The sequence below is a fragment of the Arachis stenosperma genome, chromosome 7, assembly GCF_014773155.1.
Source record: "Arachis stenosperma cultivar V10309 chromosome 7, arast.V10309.gnm1.PFL2, whole genome shotgun sequence".
Lineage (NCBI taxonomy): Eukaryota > Viridiplantae > Streptophyta > Magnoliopsida > Fabales > Fabaceae > Arachis > Arachis stenosperma.
Genome location: NC_080383.1, coordinates 61,937,757 through 61,959,564, shown reverse-complemented (window position 1 = coordinate 61,959,564; position 21,808 = coordinate 61,937,757). Strand labels below are relative to the sequence as shown.

The window sequence follows — 21,808 nt, the reverse complement described above, 5'->3', positions numbered from 1 at the left end:
TATCCAGGTCTTTCAAAAATCTAATGATAAAGTCCTGGTTTCAATTAATTTTAGCTGAACAAGTGCAGATAGGAAGCGGTTTAGAGTTTTAAAGTTCCTCCCAAAAGATTTTTAGAGAAGTATGGAAGTCAATGACTATAAATGTACCTTGTTTTAGACTGTAAAGTTCTTCTTGTAATTTTGCTTTGCGTAAGAGATCTGATTGTTAATATATTAGACTGATAGAAATTAGTTTAATAAAAGAAGGAGAAAAAGGTGGTTAAACAGAATAATAATAAGAATAATGTGAAGGTGGTTAAGCAGTTCTGTAGCTGCATTTCTGATTTGGAGTTTGTTCTGCGCAGTGAGATGGTTCCAGAGTTCTGGTATTTGGTGGAAGAAGCCGCTAAGAGGGTTGAAGTAATTCTTGGTCTCATGCTTTACACCATGCAGGGATTTAGGGTTTTCCTTGGAAAGAACAATCACAATGATGATCATGAATCTTGGAAGATTCTCAAGGATCTCATTTCTTTTCTCTGGATATCGAGCAATATGGAGTCAACTATTGAAGCCATATTCTTCATTCATTCTAGTTAGTTACTGCTTTGAAGTAATTTTAGTTTTCTCTGCTTTTTGATTTTCTAGTACTACGTACCTAGTTTTTCCCAAACTGATAGACGCATGATATAATAATGATGAATGATATTCACATTTCTTTTCAATAAGTTGGTTATTGGCGTTTTAATTTTTCTTAGATTAGTTGTTCATTATTATTATTATTGTGTTCATATTATGATTGTGGTTTCACTATTATGATCATGAGTTCACTTAGCATTTTGTTTTAGATTGATGATGAAAATGGTATCCATGTTTTATTGGGTGTCTTTTACAAATATGGTTTAATACTGAATATACTGACATACACCTCTAATTAATTTTTAAGATAAATAAAACAAAAAATTTTCTATAATGTCTAATTCAACGTAGGTTATATTCATTTGTTTTCAATATATTTAGATACTTAACTATTTTTTTATTTTATATTTGTGATCTATCCATACTAAGGCTCACTTAATAGAAAAATATTTTTGGTCAAAAAAATTCTTAAATATCCTTCTATTAATTTATGAGAGCCACTTAAATAAAAATGTTAAAAACAATTTTTTTTAATATTTTTTAAAAATTAAAATTTAACACATATAATTAATTAAATTGTGTTATTTTTATTAAAAATTAATTGAACAAATCAGTTTAACTCAAAAATTAATAAATTAAATTTTCAACCGGTATAAATTAATATTTTTATGATAATGATTTGTATGTGTTAATTAATAAGAATAATGATGATTGGAGAATTGATGTCTTAAAATCTTTCAACTATATAATAGAGCATGCATTAATCACAAATGAATGTTGTCATGAAAATATGTAGATAATAATATATATAACTAAGAAACTAACATTATTTTGTAAAGCAGGATCTTTTAGCTTGGATTAAGTCGAATAGGGAGAATAATATATAGGTTCTCGTAAAAATTATAAATACGCTATGATTTAGAATAATTATATTAAAAAGTTCAGGGAAGCATTAGCATCAGAGGCAAAAGAAAATGGAAAATCTGAATCAATTTTATTATGCTAAAAGGAGTACTCACATGGAGATGCACAAAGAGGCATTACTGAATGCAAGAAACACCATCATATTAGTTGCTGTTTTGATTGCAACTGTGACTTTTGGTGCTGGTATTGCTCCTTCTGGTGGTGTATACCAAGAAGGACCAATGAAGGGAAGTCAGTGGTGAGTAATAATACAACAGCTTTTAAGGTCTTTGCAATAAGCAACAACATAGCACTATTGACTTCTCTATCTATAGTCATTGTTATTGTTAGTATATCATTCCTTTTAAGTGGAAACAACATATGAGACTATTGAGTATAGCTCACAAGGTTATTGCATTTATGGCAAGTAGTTATGTTACAGCAACATGGGTGATCTTGCCACATAGTGAAGGGATGCAGTGGCTATCTGTGGTGGTGGCTCTCTTGGGACAATCTTCATGGGTCTTAGTGTGATGCTGGTTGAACATTGGCTGAGGAAATTCAGGTGGAAAAAGACAAGAAAGGAAGGTACAAACTCTGATGCAGAGAGTCAAAACTCAGATGTTGAGAGCTCTTATTTATATGGCTACCATTCATACTGATTAACTTAATTTGGTTCATATATGATTAAGACACACACACTAACACTATATCAAAAAAAACTTAAATGAGAGAAACTAAAGGCATGATCATAAATAAATAATTAAATACAATACAAACCAATACAATATATATCAAAGTCTCTGCTGCAGAAAAAGAATAGGTTAAATGGTAATGCACTAATGCCTAACAACTAGGGATTTCCAAAAAAAAAAACATAATAAGAGGTAATACATTCAGAGTGCTAAGAGTAACACAACCAAAAATGTAGCAAAGGGAGCCATAACTGCTGAACTACTAAGCATAATAGAGGCTGAATCTTCTTCTATGCTATCATAAGGAGATGAAGCCACTGGGGAGAAGGCTTCAGGCGAAGGAGACATCGGCGACGGCGAGATACCTTGAGGTGCAAGCAAAGAGGGTGGTGGGGATTCTGGAACTGGAACTGGAACTGGATGATGTTGTGGGGACATAACCTCCACAAGAAGCTTCTGTCCTCTGCTACAATGATGAGCGGTTCCACTGATAAAGTAGAAGGCACCAGCGCTATCAAGATTGAGAATGCTCTTGCCATTGTCAAAGGCTGTGATGGGGTTACTTGCATCGCATTGAAAGTAGTCCCATTTCTCGACACTTAGAACCGAGTCATTCTCGTACTCAAACACTACAAAAAAAATAACGAAAATTAACATTCATAAGTTACATAAGTCTAAGTGCAAATGCCATAGATATAGATATAGATATATACCGAGAGAATCTCCAACTTGGAACCTGTTTCTTTCAGCCCAATGCGTGTAGAATGAAGTGTCAGTGGGATCAGGAACATGCCAACCAAAGTGATCACCAACTTTGAAATCCCTCGCAGCTGTGATACACAGCATGATGAAGAGAATCACACACTTAAATAGATGTGACATGCTTTATTAAAAATGGATGTTGAAGAAACAAAAAGTGGTGGTAAACCAATGCAAAGTGGAGACTGTATATATAAGCACAAGAACATGATAGTGATGAGAGTGTGTTTAGGTAGTTATGCATAGTGGGTAGTTATTAAAGCTGGGACTAGCCGTAGGTGAGGCCATAATTGGTGGGTATGGCTTAATTTGGTCAAAGAATGGTCAACAATCAAGGTCACATCTTTGGCGGTTTTGGAATAGCTAACGTGAGTACGTGACCATCAGACCATGTATGTAGGGGTGGCAGGGAAGCCCGCCCCGACCCAGCCCGCCAGAAATCCGCCCTTTGGCAGGCTGATCCGCCCCGCCTCCGCCAAATGAGGCGGTCTTAGAATCCTGGCTCGCCCCACCTAACTGCGGGTTGGCGGGCTGGCGGGCTAACTCCTTTTTTTTATTTACTATTAATTACTAAGTAATATATATAATTTCACAATCATATGAATAAATTTATAATTTCTAATGACATAAAAAATTATATTTTTTATATTCACAAACATTAAAGTCTTTGTAATTATAAATATCTAATAAATATAATTATAAACCAAATTTTCATTCAAAATATAAGTATAAATATCCTCTCCAAAATAAAATAAACATAATCCAAAGCAAAATTATAAATATTGTCTCCAAAATAACATAAATATAATTCAAAACACTCAATTTTTATCTTCATACTCTTGTAAGTTAGGTTGTGGGAAGTTAGGTTTTGGCAAAAAATTTGCAAAAATACCCCTTCACTGAAAAAACCTTAGCCCGGCGGAGAAGCCTGCCCCGCCCCGCCAAAGCCCGTGGTTTAAGCGGTGCGGGTTAGATGGGCTTTTATTATTTGGCAGTCTCGATTTTTCAGCCCAACCCGTCTTTTTTGGCGGGTTACGCAGGCCGACCGACGGATTTAGGCCCGTTTGCCATCCCTACATGTATGCATCCTTGCTAGTTGTCACGTGCTTTTTTATTTATTCATTTTAAGAAAAAATATTTAACTGAGGTGAAAACTCACCTCTAGTTGACTTTACATAAAGTTATTTTTGAATAGATGACACGTATTATTATTTGGTTTTAAAAAGGTAAAAACTTAGATGCAGTCATAAATTTGATAGCTGAAAGTCGAGTCAAATCATCTAATAACTCTCAATTATCAACTTCACGTAAAGTCGACTGCACTTAAGTTTTCACCTTTTAAAAAAATCGATTTATTTTATACAAATGATTTAATTAAAAAACCAATTGATATAGCTATGATGTTAAATTTTTTACCGTATTTTATTTTAAAAATAAATTGACTAATTTAAATAGAAAAATTATAGTTAATAGTTTACTATATATATAATTTTTTAACCAAAATTATAATTAAAAATCAATAAAAAAATAAAATTATCTAATATATTGAACCAGCTCAATGTTAATCAAATTTTTTTTATCTCTATTATAAAATTAAAAAAATTAATTCTAAAAAATAAATCATGTTATTTTTTAGGATTTATTTTTTTATTATGTTTTCATCAAGTTTGTACAAAATTCACCTATCACATTGACTAAACTTCTTTATTTAGATAAATTTTGTTTATGGATTCAGCAAACTTGTTTAAGTTTTAATACGGTTTTAATACGATTTGAATTGTATTAGTATATTTTTATTTTTTAATCAATTTAATTTTATTTAAATAATTAGAATTTTAAATTATAAAATTTGTATTAGTTTATAATTTAAAATTTAAATATATATAATTTAAATTAATGATTTATAAAATTATATGTATTCGTATTATTGTATTCATATGATTAATTATATTTATTTGATTTTAAAAAAATAACGATGGTTAATTTTTAACTAACAAATAAATACACCAATATTATTTTTAAATTAAAATTTTTTAAATAAATGTACTCTTATAATTTTAATTTTTAATTTAAATAAACATATTTGTATTATTTTAAATAAAATTTAAAGTTAATATAAGTAGGTTTATTTAAAATTTTAAATTTTAATATTTTAAATAAACATACTCTTATTATTTTAAAATTTTTTAAATTTAAATAAACATATTCATATTATTTTAAATAAGTATATTTTTTAATTTGAAAATAATATGAATGTATTTAAATAAAAAAATTAACGACCGTTATTTTTTTTAAATCGAATAAATATAATTAATCATATGAGTATAATAATATGAATACATACAATTTTATAAATTATTAATTTAAATTATATCTATTTAAATTTTAAATTATAAACTAATACAAATTTTTAAAATTTTTAATTATTTAAATAAAATTAAATTGATTAAAAAATAAAAATATACTAATACAATTTAAATCGTATTAAAACGTAAACAAATTTGCTGAGTTCATAAACAATACGTAAATAGATAAGTTTAGTCAATATGATAGGTGAATTTTGTGCAAACTTTATGAAAATACAATAAAAAAATTTAATCCTAAAAAATAATATGATTTTTTTTAGAATTACTTTTTTTATATTTTATAATAGGGAAAAAACCTAATTAACATTCAATATATTAGATAATTTTATTTTTTAATAATTTTTAATTACAATTTTGGTTAAAAAAATTATATAATAAACAATTAATTACAATTTCTCAATTTAAATTAATCAATTTGTTTTTAAAATAAAATACGGTAAAAAAATTTAACATCATAGCTGTATCAATTAATTTTTAATTAAATTATTTGTGTAAAATAAATCGATCTTTTTTAAACTAAATAGTAACACATGTCATTCATAAAAAAAATAACTTCATGTGAAGTCGACTTCAAATAAGTTTCTGCCTTTAACTGAATATGAGCAACTTTAGTTTCTTTTATTTATATTATTTGCGGGAACTAAATAATCATTGTACAAAAAAATTACCCATAATAAGAGAGGATTTTGATGCCAACAAAATAAACACCATTTTTGTAAATGTATTTATATTTAATTTTTTAATTTAATAATATTGTAACTATAATATTTGTTAACATTCTATTCAATTTAAATAATATAAAATATATTTATTTTTATTTTTTAAATTAATCAAAATTAAATTATTAATATTTTTATTATTTTAAAAAATTATATTTTTATATTTATAAACATATATTTTATTTATTGTGTAAATGAATTAATTATAAATATATATGATTTACATGATAAATAAAATATGTGAGAATTGACGTACTCTATATATCTCGTTCATACTCATAATTAATTCTTTTATACTATAAACAAAATATTTAATACAATACAAATGATAAAAATACTTCAAATTTTTCATATCTGTAAATAGAGTATTTATTTTATTTATTTAAAATAAATTCTATCTGTGTGTATTTATTTGATTTGTTTTTTTCAGCAATAAACTTTACAATATCATTGCAACAATTATACTATGATAAATTATATGATAAAAATATAAGTTTACAAATTTTTTCTTCAATAGAATAGAAGAGAGATTAATAAAAATAAGACTCACATACATTTTGAATAATAATAAAATAATAAAAAATAACTATAAAAAGAATTATACTCTCTTTATACCACACTAATCTGTATAGTAGAATGTCCCTTGCACCATTCATCATTTTCTCTTGTTCGAACAATTTTTAAGATGGTGCCACTATAGATTTAGTAGATTCAATTCTGTCTTTTTCTTTAATAATGTCTATGAGTATTTGTGTATTTAGTTACAGGCCCTCCCAAATATTCTATGTTGTCCAACAATCTTTTTTCTTTGAAATCTTTTTCTTATTCTTCTTGTACCAATGAATTTTTGGTCTTTTAATTCTTCTTATTATAATAAATATTTTTTTAAACTAGATACTGTTGTCTCTTTAAGAATGGAAGTAAAAAATAAAAGAATTTAACAAATAAAAATTATTTTAAAAAATATGTACTCAATATTAAATAAAATAAAAAAAATTAATAAATATATAAAAAAGTAAGAGAAGTTCGAATATTTATTTTAAAACTAAAAATAAAATACAGTGTTTTGATTTTAAAACGTTTGAAAAAAATGTTAAAACTAAAAATACTACAAACAAAAAATATCAACGAAAACAAGTAATTCATACTTGTCTGAAGCCAACATATTTCGGAGAATGAAAAATAAAAAATTCAACAAATATATTGTAAAATAAATAAGGAAGAGATAATAAAATAAAGTATAAATAGAAAAATATTACTATCAGTGTTTACCAATACTATTATACTACTATAAAGATAATATATTAATATTATATTAGTAGTATACAAAGAGAGAAAGTAAAGAAGTGCTTTATTATATAAGAAAGAGAGAGAATATTTGTTGTTAATATTCCTGTATGTATTGTCTCGTACTATACTTCCTATTCATACATCTATAGGGTTCATATTTTCAAACTTCATTAAATGTAAATTCTTTTTTGGTAACATGAATACTGAGTCACCTATGATATTAATGGGCATTCATATCCTTTGTGTTTATCACAACACTCTCCCTTCGATAACAATTTAGGATTATTGTCTCGTTAAAACCTTATTAAAGAAAAACCCAATAAAAAAAACTTTAGTGAGGAAAAAGAGTACAATATCCTTTGTGACGGAGACTACCTCATTAAATATCTGTCAAGAAAAACCCAATGGGAAAAAAAACCTGACTAAGGAAAAAAGAGTACAGTATCCCCCTCTTGTCGACATCATTTAATGTCTCGAAATCGGCGCGTCCCAATCTCATGTACCAATCTTTCAAAGAAGAATTTTGGAAGTGACTTTGTGAATAAATCTGCCAAATTGTTACTTGTGCGGATCTGTTGGACATCAATTGTCCCTTGATTTTGAAGAACATGAGTGAAGAAGAATTTGGGAGAAATATGCTTTGTTCTATCATCTTTGATATATCCGCCTTTAAGTTGAGCAATGCATGCTGTATTATCTTCAAACAGGACAGTTGGAGCTATCTTATGATCAATTAGTCCACATGATGACAGAATATATTGGATCAAACTCCTGAGCCAAAAACACTCGCAACTTGCTTCATGAATCGCTTGTATTTCGGCATGATTAGAGGATGTTGCAGCAATCGTCTGTTTCATAAACCTCCATGATATAGCTGTTCCACCATATGTGAATAGGTATCAGACAAGTATCTAGCATCTACATAGCCAACTAATTATGACTTGGATCCATAGGGATAAAACAATCCCATATCAATTGTTCCATGAAGATATAGAAAGATTTGTTTGATTCCATTCCAATGTCTTCTGGTTGGAGAGGAACTATATCTTGCTAGTAAATTCACAGTAAATGATATATCGGGTCCTGTATTATTAGCAAGATACATTAGCGCTCCAATGGCACTAAGATATGGTACTTCAGGATCAAGGATATCTTTATTTTCTTCTTTAGGACGGAATTGATCATTTTCCACATCCAAAGATCTTACGATCATTGGGTACTCAAGGGATGTAACTTATCCATATAAAATCTTTTCAAGATCTTCTCTGTGTATGTTGTTTGATGAATAAAGATCCCATTTTTTATATGCTCGATCTGCAAGTCGAGACAAAATTTAGTCCTTCCAAGATCTTTCATCTCAAACTCTTCTTTTAGAGTTTTTATAATTGTTGGAATCTTTTCAGGAATCCCAATGATATTTAAATCATCAATGTACACAGCAATTATAATGAATCCAGATGCAGATTTCTTTATAAAAACACATGAACAGATATCATCATTCTTGAATCCATTTTTGGCCAGATACTCAGTAAGACGATTATACCATATTCGTCCAGATTGCTTTAGACCATATAAAGATCTTTGCAATTTAACTAAATATAACCCCTGCGAATATTCATTGGATGGTTTAGACATCTTTAGTCCTTCAGGAACTTTCATATAGATATCCCGATCTAATGAGTCGTATAAGTAGGCTATTACCACATCCATTAAATGCATATGCAGTTTATGATATGTAGATAAATTGACCAAATAACGCAATGTTATCGCATCCAGTACAGGGGAATACATTTCTTCATAATCTATACCGAGCCTTTGTGAAAAACCTTGTGCCACAAGTCGGGCTTTATAGCGCACAACTTCATTTTTTTTATTTCATTTTCTCACAAATACCCATCGGTATCCAACAGGTTTTACATCTTCTGGTGTACGGACTACAGGTCCAAAGACTTCACGTTTTACAAGTGAGTCTAACTCAGCCTTCATGGCTTCTTCCCATTTTGGCTAATCATTTCTTTGTCGACATTCTTCGACTGATCTAGGCTCAAGATCCTTACTTTCATGTATGATATTTAATACCACATTATATGCAAATATTTCATTGGCAATTGTCTTATTTCGGTCTCATTTCTCTCTTGTAAAGACATAATTTATCGAGATCTCGTCATTTTCATAATTTTCAGGTACTTGAACGTCTTCTGGCATTAAAACTATATTAGAATTTTGGACAACTACAAGTGTCTTTACAATGTCTTTTTCAACAAGAATTGTATTTACCTCTTTTCTTTTTTGAGGATTTTTGTCTTTGGAACCGACAGGCCTGCCACGCTTCTAGCGTGTATTTGCTTCGGTGACAATTTGTCCAACTGGAACATCAATTCAAATTGGGGCATTTTTCGCTGGTATATATGACTTCATTATCCTCTTTGTATCGAAAAATACATCAGGCAATTCATTTGCTATTGTTTGCAAATGTATAATCTTTTGAACTTCTAGTTCACATTGCCCTGATCGAGGATCTAAATGCATCAACGATGATGCATTCCAATTAAGTTCCTTTTTCAGGAAGTTTATTCTCTCTCCCTAATGTTGGAAATTTTGATTCATCAAAATGACAATCCGCAAACCGGGATTTAAATACATCTCTAATTTGTATCTCAAGATACCTCACTATAGAGGGTGAATCATATCCAACATATATTTTCAACTTTCTTTGGGGTCCCATTTCGGTGCGATTAGGTGGTGCAATAGGAACATATATCGCACACCCAAATATTCTTAAATGGGAAACATTTGGCTGCTGGCCAAATGCTAATTGCATAGGAGAGAACTGATGATAACTCGTTGGCTTCAAACGAAAAAGTGATGCTGCATGTAAAATAGCATTCTCCCAAACCAAGGTTGGGATATTTTTTCTCATAAGAAAGGGTCTAGCAATTGATTGGAAGCGTTTAATAAGGGATTCTGCTAACCCATTTTATGTGTGAACATGAGCTACTAGATGATCAACACTTATTCCATTAGCCATGCAATAAGCATCAAAAGCTTAGGAAGTAAATTCACCAGCATTATCAAGACGAATTACTTTGATTGGATTTTCTAGAAATTGTGCTTTTAATCGAATAATTTGAGCCAATAATCTCGTAAATGCCAGGTTGCAAGAAGACAATAAGCACACATGTGACAATATCGAAGATACGTCTATCAGGACTATAAAATATCTAAAAGATCCACATGGTGGATGGATAGCTCCACATATATCACCTTGAATCTTTTCTAAAAATTTAGGGGACTCAAATCTAATCTTTACTTGTGATGGCCTTAAAATTAACTTCCCTTGAGAACATGCAGCACACAAAATTCACTAGATTTAAGAATCTTCTGGTTTTTTGGTGAATGTCTATAGGAGTTTTCAATAATTCTTCGCATCATGGTTGTTCTCGGGTGACCCAATCGATCGTGCTAAGTTATAAATTCATTTGGGCTAGTAAACTTCTGATTTACAGTGACATGTGATTCAATTACACTAATCTTGGTATAATATAACCCAGATGAAAGTGAGGGCAACTTTTCTAATATAACATTTTTATTTGAATCATGAGTTGTGATACATAAGTACTCATGACTTCCCTCATTCATAGTCTCAATATGATATCCATTTTGGCGAATATCTTTAAAGCTCAACAAGTTTCTTAGAGACTTGGTAGACAACAGTGCATTATTTATTATGAATTTTGTTTCTCCGGGAAACAAAATTATAGCTCTTCTGGAGCCTTCGATCACATTGCCTGAGCCAATAATAGTATTAACATATTCTTATTTTGACACAAGATGGGTAAAATATATATCACTTTTGAGAATAGTGTGCGAACTTGCCCTATTCGCAAGGCATACATCTTCATTACATATCCTTGCCATTCTCTTCAAAGACAAATAATAATAAAATGATTAGTATGCACAGTTAAATTGAATACTTGATCGAAATTATTTTTCTAAGAAACACTATATATAAAAATAATGTCATATACTAAACTTTTATTTTTAAACTTGACACATTTAATGATTTCAAAATTCATAAACATTAATATTTCATTATTTATATACATCATATTTGAAACTTAAATATATAGAAAACAAAACTTAACAATAAGTTGTTTACATTATTTATTTACATGGATACTTAACAATCTCACATATTAAACTATTCCATCATTGATCAAATGACCAATATTTTCTTCAGGATCCTCAAATAAATCAGATACAACATAATGAGAGGTGGAATTTTCAGCATCATTTGAAATAAAATTTGTTTCCTTTTCTTTGTCATCCTTTTTCAAAGATGCTTGGTAAAGATCGACTAGGTGCCTTGGGGTACGACAAGTACGTGACCAATGGCCCTTTCCACCACAACGGAAACACTTATCCTCTGTTGATTTATTTTGCCTGATATTTCTTTCTTTATCCCACTTCTAGTGAGATCCTCTCTTTTGAACATAATTCCTTTTCCTTCCATAATTTTTCTTGTTACTAAAGCCTTGCCATTTACCTCTTCTGGGTAATGATTTGCCGCATTTACTTCAGGAAACGGGGCGGCACCAACAGGGCACGCTTCGTGATTCTTTAAGAGTAACTCATTGTTGCATTCAGTAACAAGAAGGCAAGAAATTAACTCAGAATATTTTTTAAATTCTTTTTCTCGATACTACTGCTGTAGGAGCACATTCGAGGCATGGAAGGTTGAGAAAGTTTTCTCCAACATATCATGATCAGTTATCTTTTCCCCCACATAATTTCATTCGTGAGGTGATTCAAAATATTGCAGAATTATATTCATTTATAGACTTAAAATCCTGTAGACGCAAGCGCGTCCATTCATATCGGGTTTAAGGAAGTATCACCGACTTTTTATGATTATACCTTTCTTCAAGTTCTTTCCAAAGATCTGCAAGATCTTTTAATGTGAGATATTCATTTTTCAATCCTTCGTCAAGATGACGATGAAGAAAAATTATGGCTTTGGCTTTATCCTTCTGGATGCATTATTTTCAGCCTTAATGGTATCTCCAAGATCCATGAAATCAATATGGATTTCAGCATCTAAGAGCATTGAATTCAAAATGAGAGAGTTTCGACATAATGAAAATTTGTTACCTGAGTCTTCCTACAAATTTGATCAGAGTCTCGTGCTAATAACGTGTTGTAAAATAAATAAGGAAGAGGTAATAAAATAAAGTATAAATAGAAAAATACTACTATCAGTATTTACCAATACTATTATACTACTATAAAGATAATATATTAATATCATATTAGTAGTATACGAAGAGAGAAAGTAAAGAAGTGTTTTATTGTATAAGAAAGAGAGAGAGAATATTTGTTGTTAATATTGCTGTGTGTATTGTCTCGTACCATACCTCCTATTTATACATGTATAGGGTTCATATTTTCAACCTTCATTAAATGTAAATTCTTTCTTGGTAACATGAATACTGAGTCACCCATGATATTAACGGGCATCCATATCCTTTGTGTTTATAACAACAAAATAGAAGTTATTTCAGAGAGTACTTATTCAATATTAAATAAAATAAAAAACTAAACAAAGGATATAGTTGTCGTGAGCAATGCGTTCGTTATAGTTTTCGATGTAGCTATTGTTAAGGGTGCGTAGACTACAACTGCAAGGGACGATGTGCCGCCGCTACCACCACCTACATCATCCGGAGACCTGGCACCATGTTCTGATGGGATAGCTGTGGAAACATACGTAGAGGTGATGAGCTCTCATCAATCTCTGTTAAGTGAGTTCTAGAGAGAAGGCATGAATAAAGATAAGAAGCTGAAGAATCAGAAAGAAAGAGAGAGGAGGAGCGAAGAACTGAGATGAAGAAAGAGAGAATGGAGAGAGGGTTCTTGAACGTGAAATTGGGGAAAATGAATTAAGTAGGGAAAAGAACCACTGCAGTTAGTTACATTGTCTGAATATATACATGTCCAGCCAATTAACAATTCCCTCAACTAACTTAATCAACTTGTCAAAAATGTCTAAGAGCTAACTAACTAATTACTTTAGTTACCAACTAATGCATGTACATGCTAACCAATTAAATAAGTAAGTCCCTAACTAACTTGAATGTATGTTGAATGAGTGAATCAAGTCACACCCCCCGCAAGCTAGGGGTGTGAAGATCGAGCAATCCTAGCTTGGACAGATTTGCAGAGAAGGGCCCTGGTGTTAATGGTTTGGTCAAAAAATTAGCCAGCTGGTCCGAGGATGACACTAGCAGTAAATAGATCAACCCAGCTTTAAGCTTTTCACGAGTGATATGACAGTCGGCTTCAATATGCTTACTGCGTCCATGGAAGATTGGATTTGCAGCAATGTGGATGGCAGATTGGTTATCACAGAAGACAGTGATGGGTGATGTCAGAGGCATGCCAAGATTTTGGAAGATGAAGGAGAGCCACTGTGCTTCACAAGTGGCATTGGCCAAAGCGCAATATTTGGCTTCGAAAGACGAACAAGAGACAGTGGTTTGTTCTTGCTTTTCTAATTAATGAGAGCATTGCCCAGGTAGAAACAATATCCTGTAACAGAACGTCGAGTGTCGATGCAAGTTGTCCAGTCGGAGTTAGAAAATCCAGAAACCTTAAAATTTGAGTCACATGGAAAAAAGAGACCAAGGGTGGGACAGCCTTTGAGATATCTCAAGACCAGATATCTCAAGACCCTAAAGGCTGCTTCGAGATGAACTGTTGTGGGGCAATCAACAAACTAACTCAGACGACCCATGACATAAGAAATATCAGGGCGGGTGTTAGCTAAATACATCAATCAACTAATCAATTGTCGATAATTGGTGAAATCAGAAAGAAGAGTCCCACTTTCAGAGGATAATTTGGTGGAATAGTCCATGGGAGTGCTTGCTGGTTTGTAGTCTAAGTAACCAAAGTCTTCAAGGATGTCCAAAGCATATTTGCACTGGCAGAGGTGAATACCTGACTTCGAGCGAGCGATCTCCATACACAAAAGATATTTCAAGTCACCAATGTCTTTGATCTTGAATTTATCATGGAGAATACCCTTGATGCGGCTAATTTCCGAGTCATCACCGGTGAGAACCAAATCATCAACATAAACCAAAATGACTGTGATGCCAGAGCTAGAAATGCGAGTAAAAAGTGAATGATCTGAGATGGACTTCTTATAACCTGAATTGATGAGCGTGGCAGCGAGCTTCAAGTTCCATTGGCGACTTGCTTGACGTAATCCATAGAGAAATTTCCGCAATCAACAAACCATCCCTGGTTGCTCTTGTAGGCTCGGAGGAAGCTTCATATAAACTTCTTCATTCAAGTCATCATGCAAAAAGGCTGTGTTGACATCAAGTTGCTTGAGATGCCAATGTCTGGCTGCTACAACAGCAAGGACAAGCTTGAGAGTGGTCATGCAAACTACCAGACTGAAGGTGTCAATAAAGTCAACCCTTTCAATTTCGGTGAACCCCTTTGCGACCAACTTGGCCTTTCTTCTCTCTATGGTCCCATCAGCATGAAACTTAGTTCGAAAGACCCATTTACAACCGATGGCTCTCTTGCCAAGTGAAAGTTTGCTAATTCTCCAAGTGTTGTTTAACTTCAAAACCTCTAACTCACTTTGAATTGCCTCTCTCCAACAAGAATGGGCAGCAGCCTCCTCATAAGTGTGAGGATCGAGATTGAAAGAAGTGGCCAAACAAAAGAATTTGTAATTGTAATTGAGCTTATTGTATGATAAGTAGTTAGAAATTGGATACTTTTGAGTAGAAGGAGGAACTAAACATGTGCCAGCTAACATACTTTGATAGTCCTTGAGGTATGATGGAGGTTTCCTAACTCTAAAGGGCCTGCTAGATGCAGATGCGGGAATGACAATAGATGCAGAATTATCTAAATGAATGTGAGAATCAATGACATGTTGTGTGGGTTGAGATGTGCTTGAGGAATTCTCAACCGAAGGAGGTGCAGATGAATGATTAATGGAATGCATGGGATGAATGGAATTAAAAGTAGTGTAATCAAAAGGATTTGCGTCGGCAAATGATAGATGATCCTGATTTATGGCGTGAGTGGTAGCAGACGACTCAGTGGGAGTGTTAAAATCAGGAGAGGTGGCATGTACAGGGTAAGGAAAGTGATTTTCGTAGAAAATTACATTCCGAAAAATGAATGTGTCTCTTGTGTGAATGTCGAATAGAAGGTAACCCTTGGTACCATATTTGAATCCTAGAAAAACATATTTTCTAGATCGGGAATCTAATTTGGTTCTGCCCTATGTGAGGGTGCTAGCAAAGGCTAAGCAACCAAATGTTTTCAGATTAGCGAGATCAGGTAAGCGTTGAAAAACGATTTGATAGGGACTGCAATTGTTCAACAAAATACTTGGAACCTGATTGATTAGGTGAATAGCATGAGCGATGGTGAATTGCCAAAAAAATTTTGATGGTTTTAAATGAAACAGCAAAGCTCTAGCTACACCCAGAATGTGTTGATGCTTGCGCTCAACAATTCTATTCTGCTATGGGGTTTCAACACAAGTAGTTTGGTGAATAATTCCGCTCCTAGCAAAGTATTCTCTGAGTAAAAATTCAGGTCCATTGTCAGTTTGGATGCACTTAATTTGTGCATTGAACTTAACTTTGGCAAATTGCACAAAATTTTGTAAAAGAGTTGATGCTGCAAATTTCATTTTCATAAAATAAGTTCAGGTGTATCGACTTTTGTCATCAATAACTGTCAAGAAGTATTTGTGACCTGAACTTGAAGGGACTGAGAGCGGTCCCCAAATGTCCATGTGTATAAGATCAAAACAATTTTCTGATTCACTGAAGCTATGTGAAAATGGCAATTTCTTTTGTTTTGCCATATGGCATGCATCACAGTGACTAATAGAGTTTGAATTTTTTTTGCAACAAATGTATGAAAAATCTTTCTGCATCATTACAATTTTATTCAAAGGTAAATGACCTAATCTAAGGTGCCACAGTTGCTCATTAGCAATGGGCAATGCATTTGAATTCTTATTATGAATTAATGTATTCAAGGTATGTGATGGTAATGCTGTAGAATCTAAATTGCTAGAATGCCTTACAGGATTGCTTATTGTATATAATTCATCTGTACATTTAGCTACACCAATCATCCTCAATGTAGCTCGATCCTGGATTTCACATCGTTCATCATCAATAAGCAATTTGCATTTTGAAATTTTGGTTAGTTTTGAAACCGAAATCAATTTGAAATCAAATGTAGAAATGAAGAGCACATTAGTTAAAATCATATTGTTAGAGAACATGATGAAGCCAACAATGCTACTTGTTGTTGAGCTGCCATCAGGCAATTTAACAATCAATGGTTTTACTTTCTGATAGGTAAAGAAATCAGTCAAATCGAAAGAGACATGATCTGTAGCTCCAGTGTCAATGATCCAAAGAGGAGATTTTGGTCTAACTAGTGATAAAATCATTGCATTAAATTGTAATACATGGATTTTACCTTGGCCTTAAATGAGTTCGAATGGGTTCTGATCCTGCTGTGCATTGTGAGAAATATGATGAGCTCTTTGTCCTTTGAGAAGTGTCATCAAAGCTTGCCTTTGACTAGTAGTTAATTCAACACTTGTGGTTTCACTCTCTTTCAATTGACTAACAGAGTGGTTGCTGCCACTGATTTCACCACTTTTCTCTTCAGCAGCTGTGAAATTTATGTTTGTTTGTTGCTTCTATTTTAGGTGCGGAGGTAAGGTGTGTTTCTTGTAGCAAGTATCCACAATGTGCCCCATTCTGCCACAATAAGTACACTGCATTTTAGATCCTTTGCCTCTACCTCTAGTATTTGCTCTTCCACCTCGATTTTCTTCTCTTCCTCTACCTCTTTCAGCACCATCCACATAGTTGATTTGTGCATTTTAAAGCAGAGCTTTGTAATCGCTAGGATCCACAATGTCGAACTGCCTTTCTTGCTGTGTAAGCAATGAAAATGCAGTGTTCACATCTGGCAGAGGATTCATCAGCATGATGTTTGATCTTACATTCGAGTATTGTTTATTCAGTCCTCGTAAGAGTCGCACAGTGTAACTCTCTTCTCTATATTCCCTCATTTTGGCCATGCCACATTTGCACGTCTCGGAGCACATGACACAATCAAGAACTGGCCTGAATTCACTAAGTTGCTCCCATATTGATTTCAATTTGGTGAAATATGCTGTTACAGTAAGTTTTCCCTGTTTTATTTGATACATTTCTTCTTCTAACTCAGCCACTCTAAATCTATCCCCCTGGAAATATCTGTGTTTAAGGTCCTTCCATAAATCTGAAGCAACGTTATTCCATATCACACTCGCAGAAATTTCAGCACTAAGTGAATGATTTATCCATGAAACCACTAAAGTGTTACATCTCTCCCAAGATTCATACAATACATCATCCGATTCTGGTTTTCTTGTTGATCCATCTATAAACTGCAATTTATTTTTCAACTTCAAGGCTAACAGCATCTTTCTACTCCAACTATGGTAATTACTGGCATTCAAAGTAACCGAGATCAAAGGCGTTCCAGGACTCTCACCTGGATGTATGAAATACGGACTCACGGGATCAGTAATCGGACTCACACCAGCTCTTGAGATCTGAGATTGCAGCGTAGATAGTTGATTCAGCAGATTCGCGAGTTGATGAACATCCATCGATCTAAGCAGCAGTGGATTTGAGGATCTATCAGTTGGATTTCGGCCGGCGTCAGTCATTGTTCACTGCGATTTCAACCTTTCGATCGAGATCAAGAACGTCAGGAGATTAAAGACAAAGAATGTTGGAGAATTGATTCAGAGATTGATCGATGAACTCGCATAGGTGAATTCAAAACTTTCTCTCTTAAACTCGTTGATCGGAAACTATCACCTCATCCACGCTCACCGCACCATGTAAAAACGTACGCAAAGGTGATGAGCTCTCATCAATCTCTATTGAGTGAGTTCCAAAGAGAAGACATGAATGGAGATGAGAAGTTGAAGAATCAGAAAAAAAGAGAGAGGAGGAGCGAAGAACTGAGATGAAGAAAGAGAGAATGGAGAGAGGGTTCTTGAATGTGAAATTGGAGAAAAATGAATTAAGCAAGGAAAAGAATCACTGCAGTTAGTTATACTGTATGAATATATACATGTCCAGCCAATTAACAATTTCCTCAACTAACTTAATCAATTTGTCAAAAATGTCTAAGAGCTAACTAACTAATTACTTTAGTTACCAACTAATACATGTTCATGTTAACCAATTAAATCAGTAAGTTCCTAACTAACTTGAATGTATGTTGAATGAGTGAATCAAGTCACAATAGCCGAGTTTTTTAGGGTTTAAATGTGGACATCTTTATTTTTATGTTAATCTTTTATTTGCCTTAAGTGTATTATATTCTTGCCTTTAAATCAAATACTCTTGCTTTTCATGGAATGAAAGTAAAAAAATAATAAAATTCAATAAATAAAAGTTAATTTAAGGAGTATGTACTTAATATTAAATAAAATAAAAAATTCAATAAATATATAAAAAAATAATAAGTGGTTTGATGTTTATCTCAAAACAAAAAATATTTTAAAAATTAAAAACAATGCATTCTTACAAAAAGTATAGGAAGTACTTGTGCAAATAAGAATGCTTTGATCACAATTTCGGTTGACCAGTACAATAGAGCAACAATTGTTGCAATGATGTCTTAAAATCTTTCAACTATATAACGTAGATGAAAATATATCTTTATCTTTATAGTAATATAAATGGGGAGCTCATTTGCTGATGTGGCACTCATACGTTGAGTCTGAGAGTTCATTTGCTGACGTGTCGTCACTAGAAATTTTAAGATTTATATTTATAAATTATAAATTATTATTTGCTTAAGTTGTTATTTTCAAATTTTAAGTTTAGATTGTTTTACTTAAGTTGTTATTTTTTTAATTTTAAATTATTTTATTTGTTTGAGTTACTTTACTTAAGTTGTTATTTTTTAAATTTTAAATTTGATTGACTTTAATTTAAATTTAAATTAAAGTCAATCAAATTTAAAAAATTTTAGTTATGAGTCAACTATAAAAGTATAAGTTATGAGAGATGTAAAGCACCACAATTTAAAGTACATCAATCCCTTTCTTTACATATATTCAAAATCAATCTACTTACTCCAATGGCTAGTATTCACAAAATTGCAGGCATTAATCCTACTATCGACAATTTATGTGTATGTATACGAGTGATACAGTTATAAACACTACCAAGTTACGAAAATTTTCCATTAGCATACTCAATTGAGATGGTTTGGCTCGATGAAGACGTGAGTTTTCTACTAATATTTTTTTATTTTATTTTAAATTTATATTATTTATATTTTAAATTTATTTGTTTATTCCTATCTAATCGTTCTGTGATTTTTGTTCATCAATTCTATTTTATTTTATTTTGCATATTTTGTAGCCTTTGACAAGGAGGTAAAACAAGTTTTGGAAAAGAGTTGTGTAAAGATACTTGATCCATTCCTATTGGTAAGTTCTAACCAATATTTATTTCTAAAAACATTAGTGAAGATATTTTTAATGGTAATTTTTATATTATTTATTATTAATATATTATGTAATATCCTACAGAAAGGAGATCTATCGAATATACCTACACTTTTTCTCAACCTAATTGATAAAACCTTTCTCTTCATCGTTGAAGTTCAAATATCTGGTAATCCACATTTTTCATCTTCTTATAAAGTTAAGAAGATAACTGATAATGTGGACCTCATTAATAAATTCAAAGATGCTCACTCTATTCAAATTGTGAGTATAATCATAAGTGTACTTTATATTAAAAATCAATTTATTTTTTGCTTTCTTCGTCATTAGTAGTATCTAATTTATAAATAATAATTAATAATTAATTATAATTTGAGAATTTTGACTACACCAGTGGTTTGCTTTCAATTTTAAAGGCATCCTCAATCATTGAAGGAGAGAAAGTAGAATGTACTAAGGTATTTGTTCAAAAAATAAATTTTTTGTTTATTTGTTCTCTCAAAATTAGATCTTAATTTTATTAAAAAAATATTAGTGAGATAAAATCAAAGGTTAGAAAGAAGTCTTTAATTTAATGTGGTAAAAGTACATAATTTGTTGCTTGAATTCTCTAATGAAGTTACAGCCAATGGTGAATCTGAAGGGTTGGAAAATGCTATTACACCAACTAAGTGACTATCCTCAGAGTCGGAAGATTCGAAAGTGGAAGGAGATACCTCAACTTGCAAGAAGATCAACATTGAGAATGAAACTTGGGAATTTGGATGTACATATTTTGGAATCCCTTTTAGAGTCTATCTAATAGAATAATGCCAAGCATACGTTTGTTTTGGTGGAAACATTGTCTTTTCTTGAGTTGTTGTTTTTCTTTTAGTTCTTTTCGATTTTTATGTTTAGAATTTAGAATTTTTTAAAATATAAATTGAAGTTATTTGGTTATTACTTGTGGTTTTATTTTTAATTTGATTCCTACCGTTGATATTCTGATAATTTCTAATTTAATATTTAATGTCATAAAGTTATAAATTTCTTTTTTGAATTATTGTTGATACAATTAAGTTAGTTATTAATTTTTAATGTGTACTTATTTTAAAAAAAATTAATTATAATTTTTAATTCAAGTGTTATGTTTAGAATTTTAAATTTAAATTCAAATATTTTTTTTTAAATTTTTAAGTAAGTCATTGGGTTTGAGAATACTTTTTAAAAATTTATATAATTTATAAACTACTATGCCAATTACAAAGGATTATAATAAAGTAAATAGAATTATCAGTCTTATTAAGATATGAGGTTATTTATACTGTTTTAAAAAAAAAATCTTTATCTTTATAGCAATACAAATAGAAAGTTCTTATGCTGACGTGGTGGTCATACATTGAGTTTGAAAATTTATTTGCTTAAGTGTCAGTCACTGAAAATTTTTAAAATTTTATTATAAATTATAACTTATTATTTGCTTACGTTGTTACCTTTTAAATTTTTAAATACGCTTTCTTAGATTGTTGGGTATTTAGTTTTTAATATTGTTGAACTAATAATTTGCTTAGGTATCATCACAAAAAATTTTTAAAATGTTATTTATAAATTATAATTTATTATTTGCTTAAGTTGTTACTTTTTAAATTATAATATTAAAGTAAATAGAATTATCAATCTTATTAAAATGTAAGGTTATTTATACTATTTAAAAAATTCAATTTGACATTTTTCTATATTTAATTCTATTTCTAATGTTATTTTGACAAAATTGAATTAATTTAGAAAATTTTATTTAAAAATTTAAAATTTGTACTAGCTAATTAAAAAACTCTATTTAAAAATTTAAAATTTGAAATTCTAATACTAATTCCTAATTAAGTGACTTCTTAACCG

At 31.1% G+C, this 21,808-nt stretch overlaps 1 protein-coding gene across 1 annotated transcript; it reads right to left on the bottom strand.

Annotated features, from left to right (window-relative positions):
- Positions 1–2,414: 2,414 nt before the first annotated feature.
- LOC130939844 (early nodulin-like protein 7) lies at positions 2,415–3,095 on the bottom strand. Its single transcript, XM_057867910.1, has 2 exons — positions 2,927–3,095; positions 2,415–2,842 (listed from the first exon to the last, which is right to left on the bottom strand). The coding sequence occupies exons 1-2, from the start codon at positions 3,093–3,095 to the stop codon at positions 2,415–2,417; spliced, it is 597 nt and encodes a 198-aa protein (XP_057723893.1).
- Positions 3,096–21,808: the final 18,713 nt, after the last annotated feature.

Excerpts from the sequence above, each read along its gene's own strand:
- LOC130939844 (XM_057867910.1), bottom strand. The coding sequence starts at position 3,095 with ATGTCACATCTATTTAAGTGTGTGATTCTCTTCATCATGCTGTGTATC. Across the intron at positions 2,843-2,926 it reads CCAAGTTGGAGATTCTCTCG|TGTTTGAGTACGAGAATGAC; the intron begins GTATATATCTAT and ends TTTTTTTTGTAG.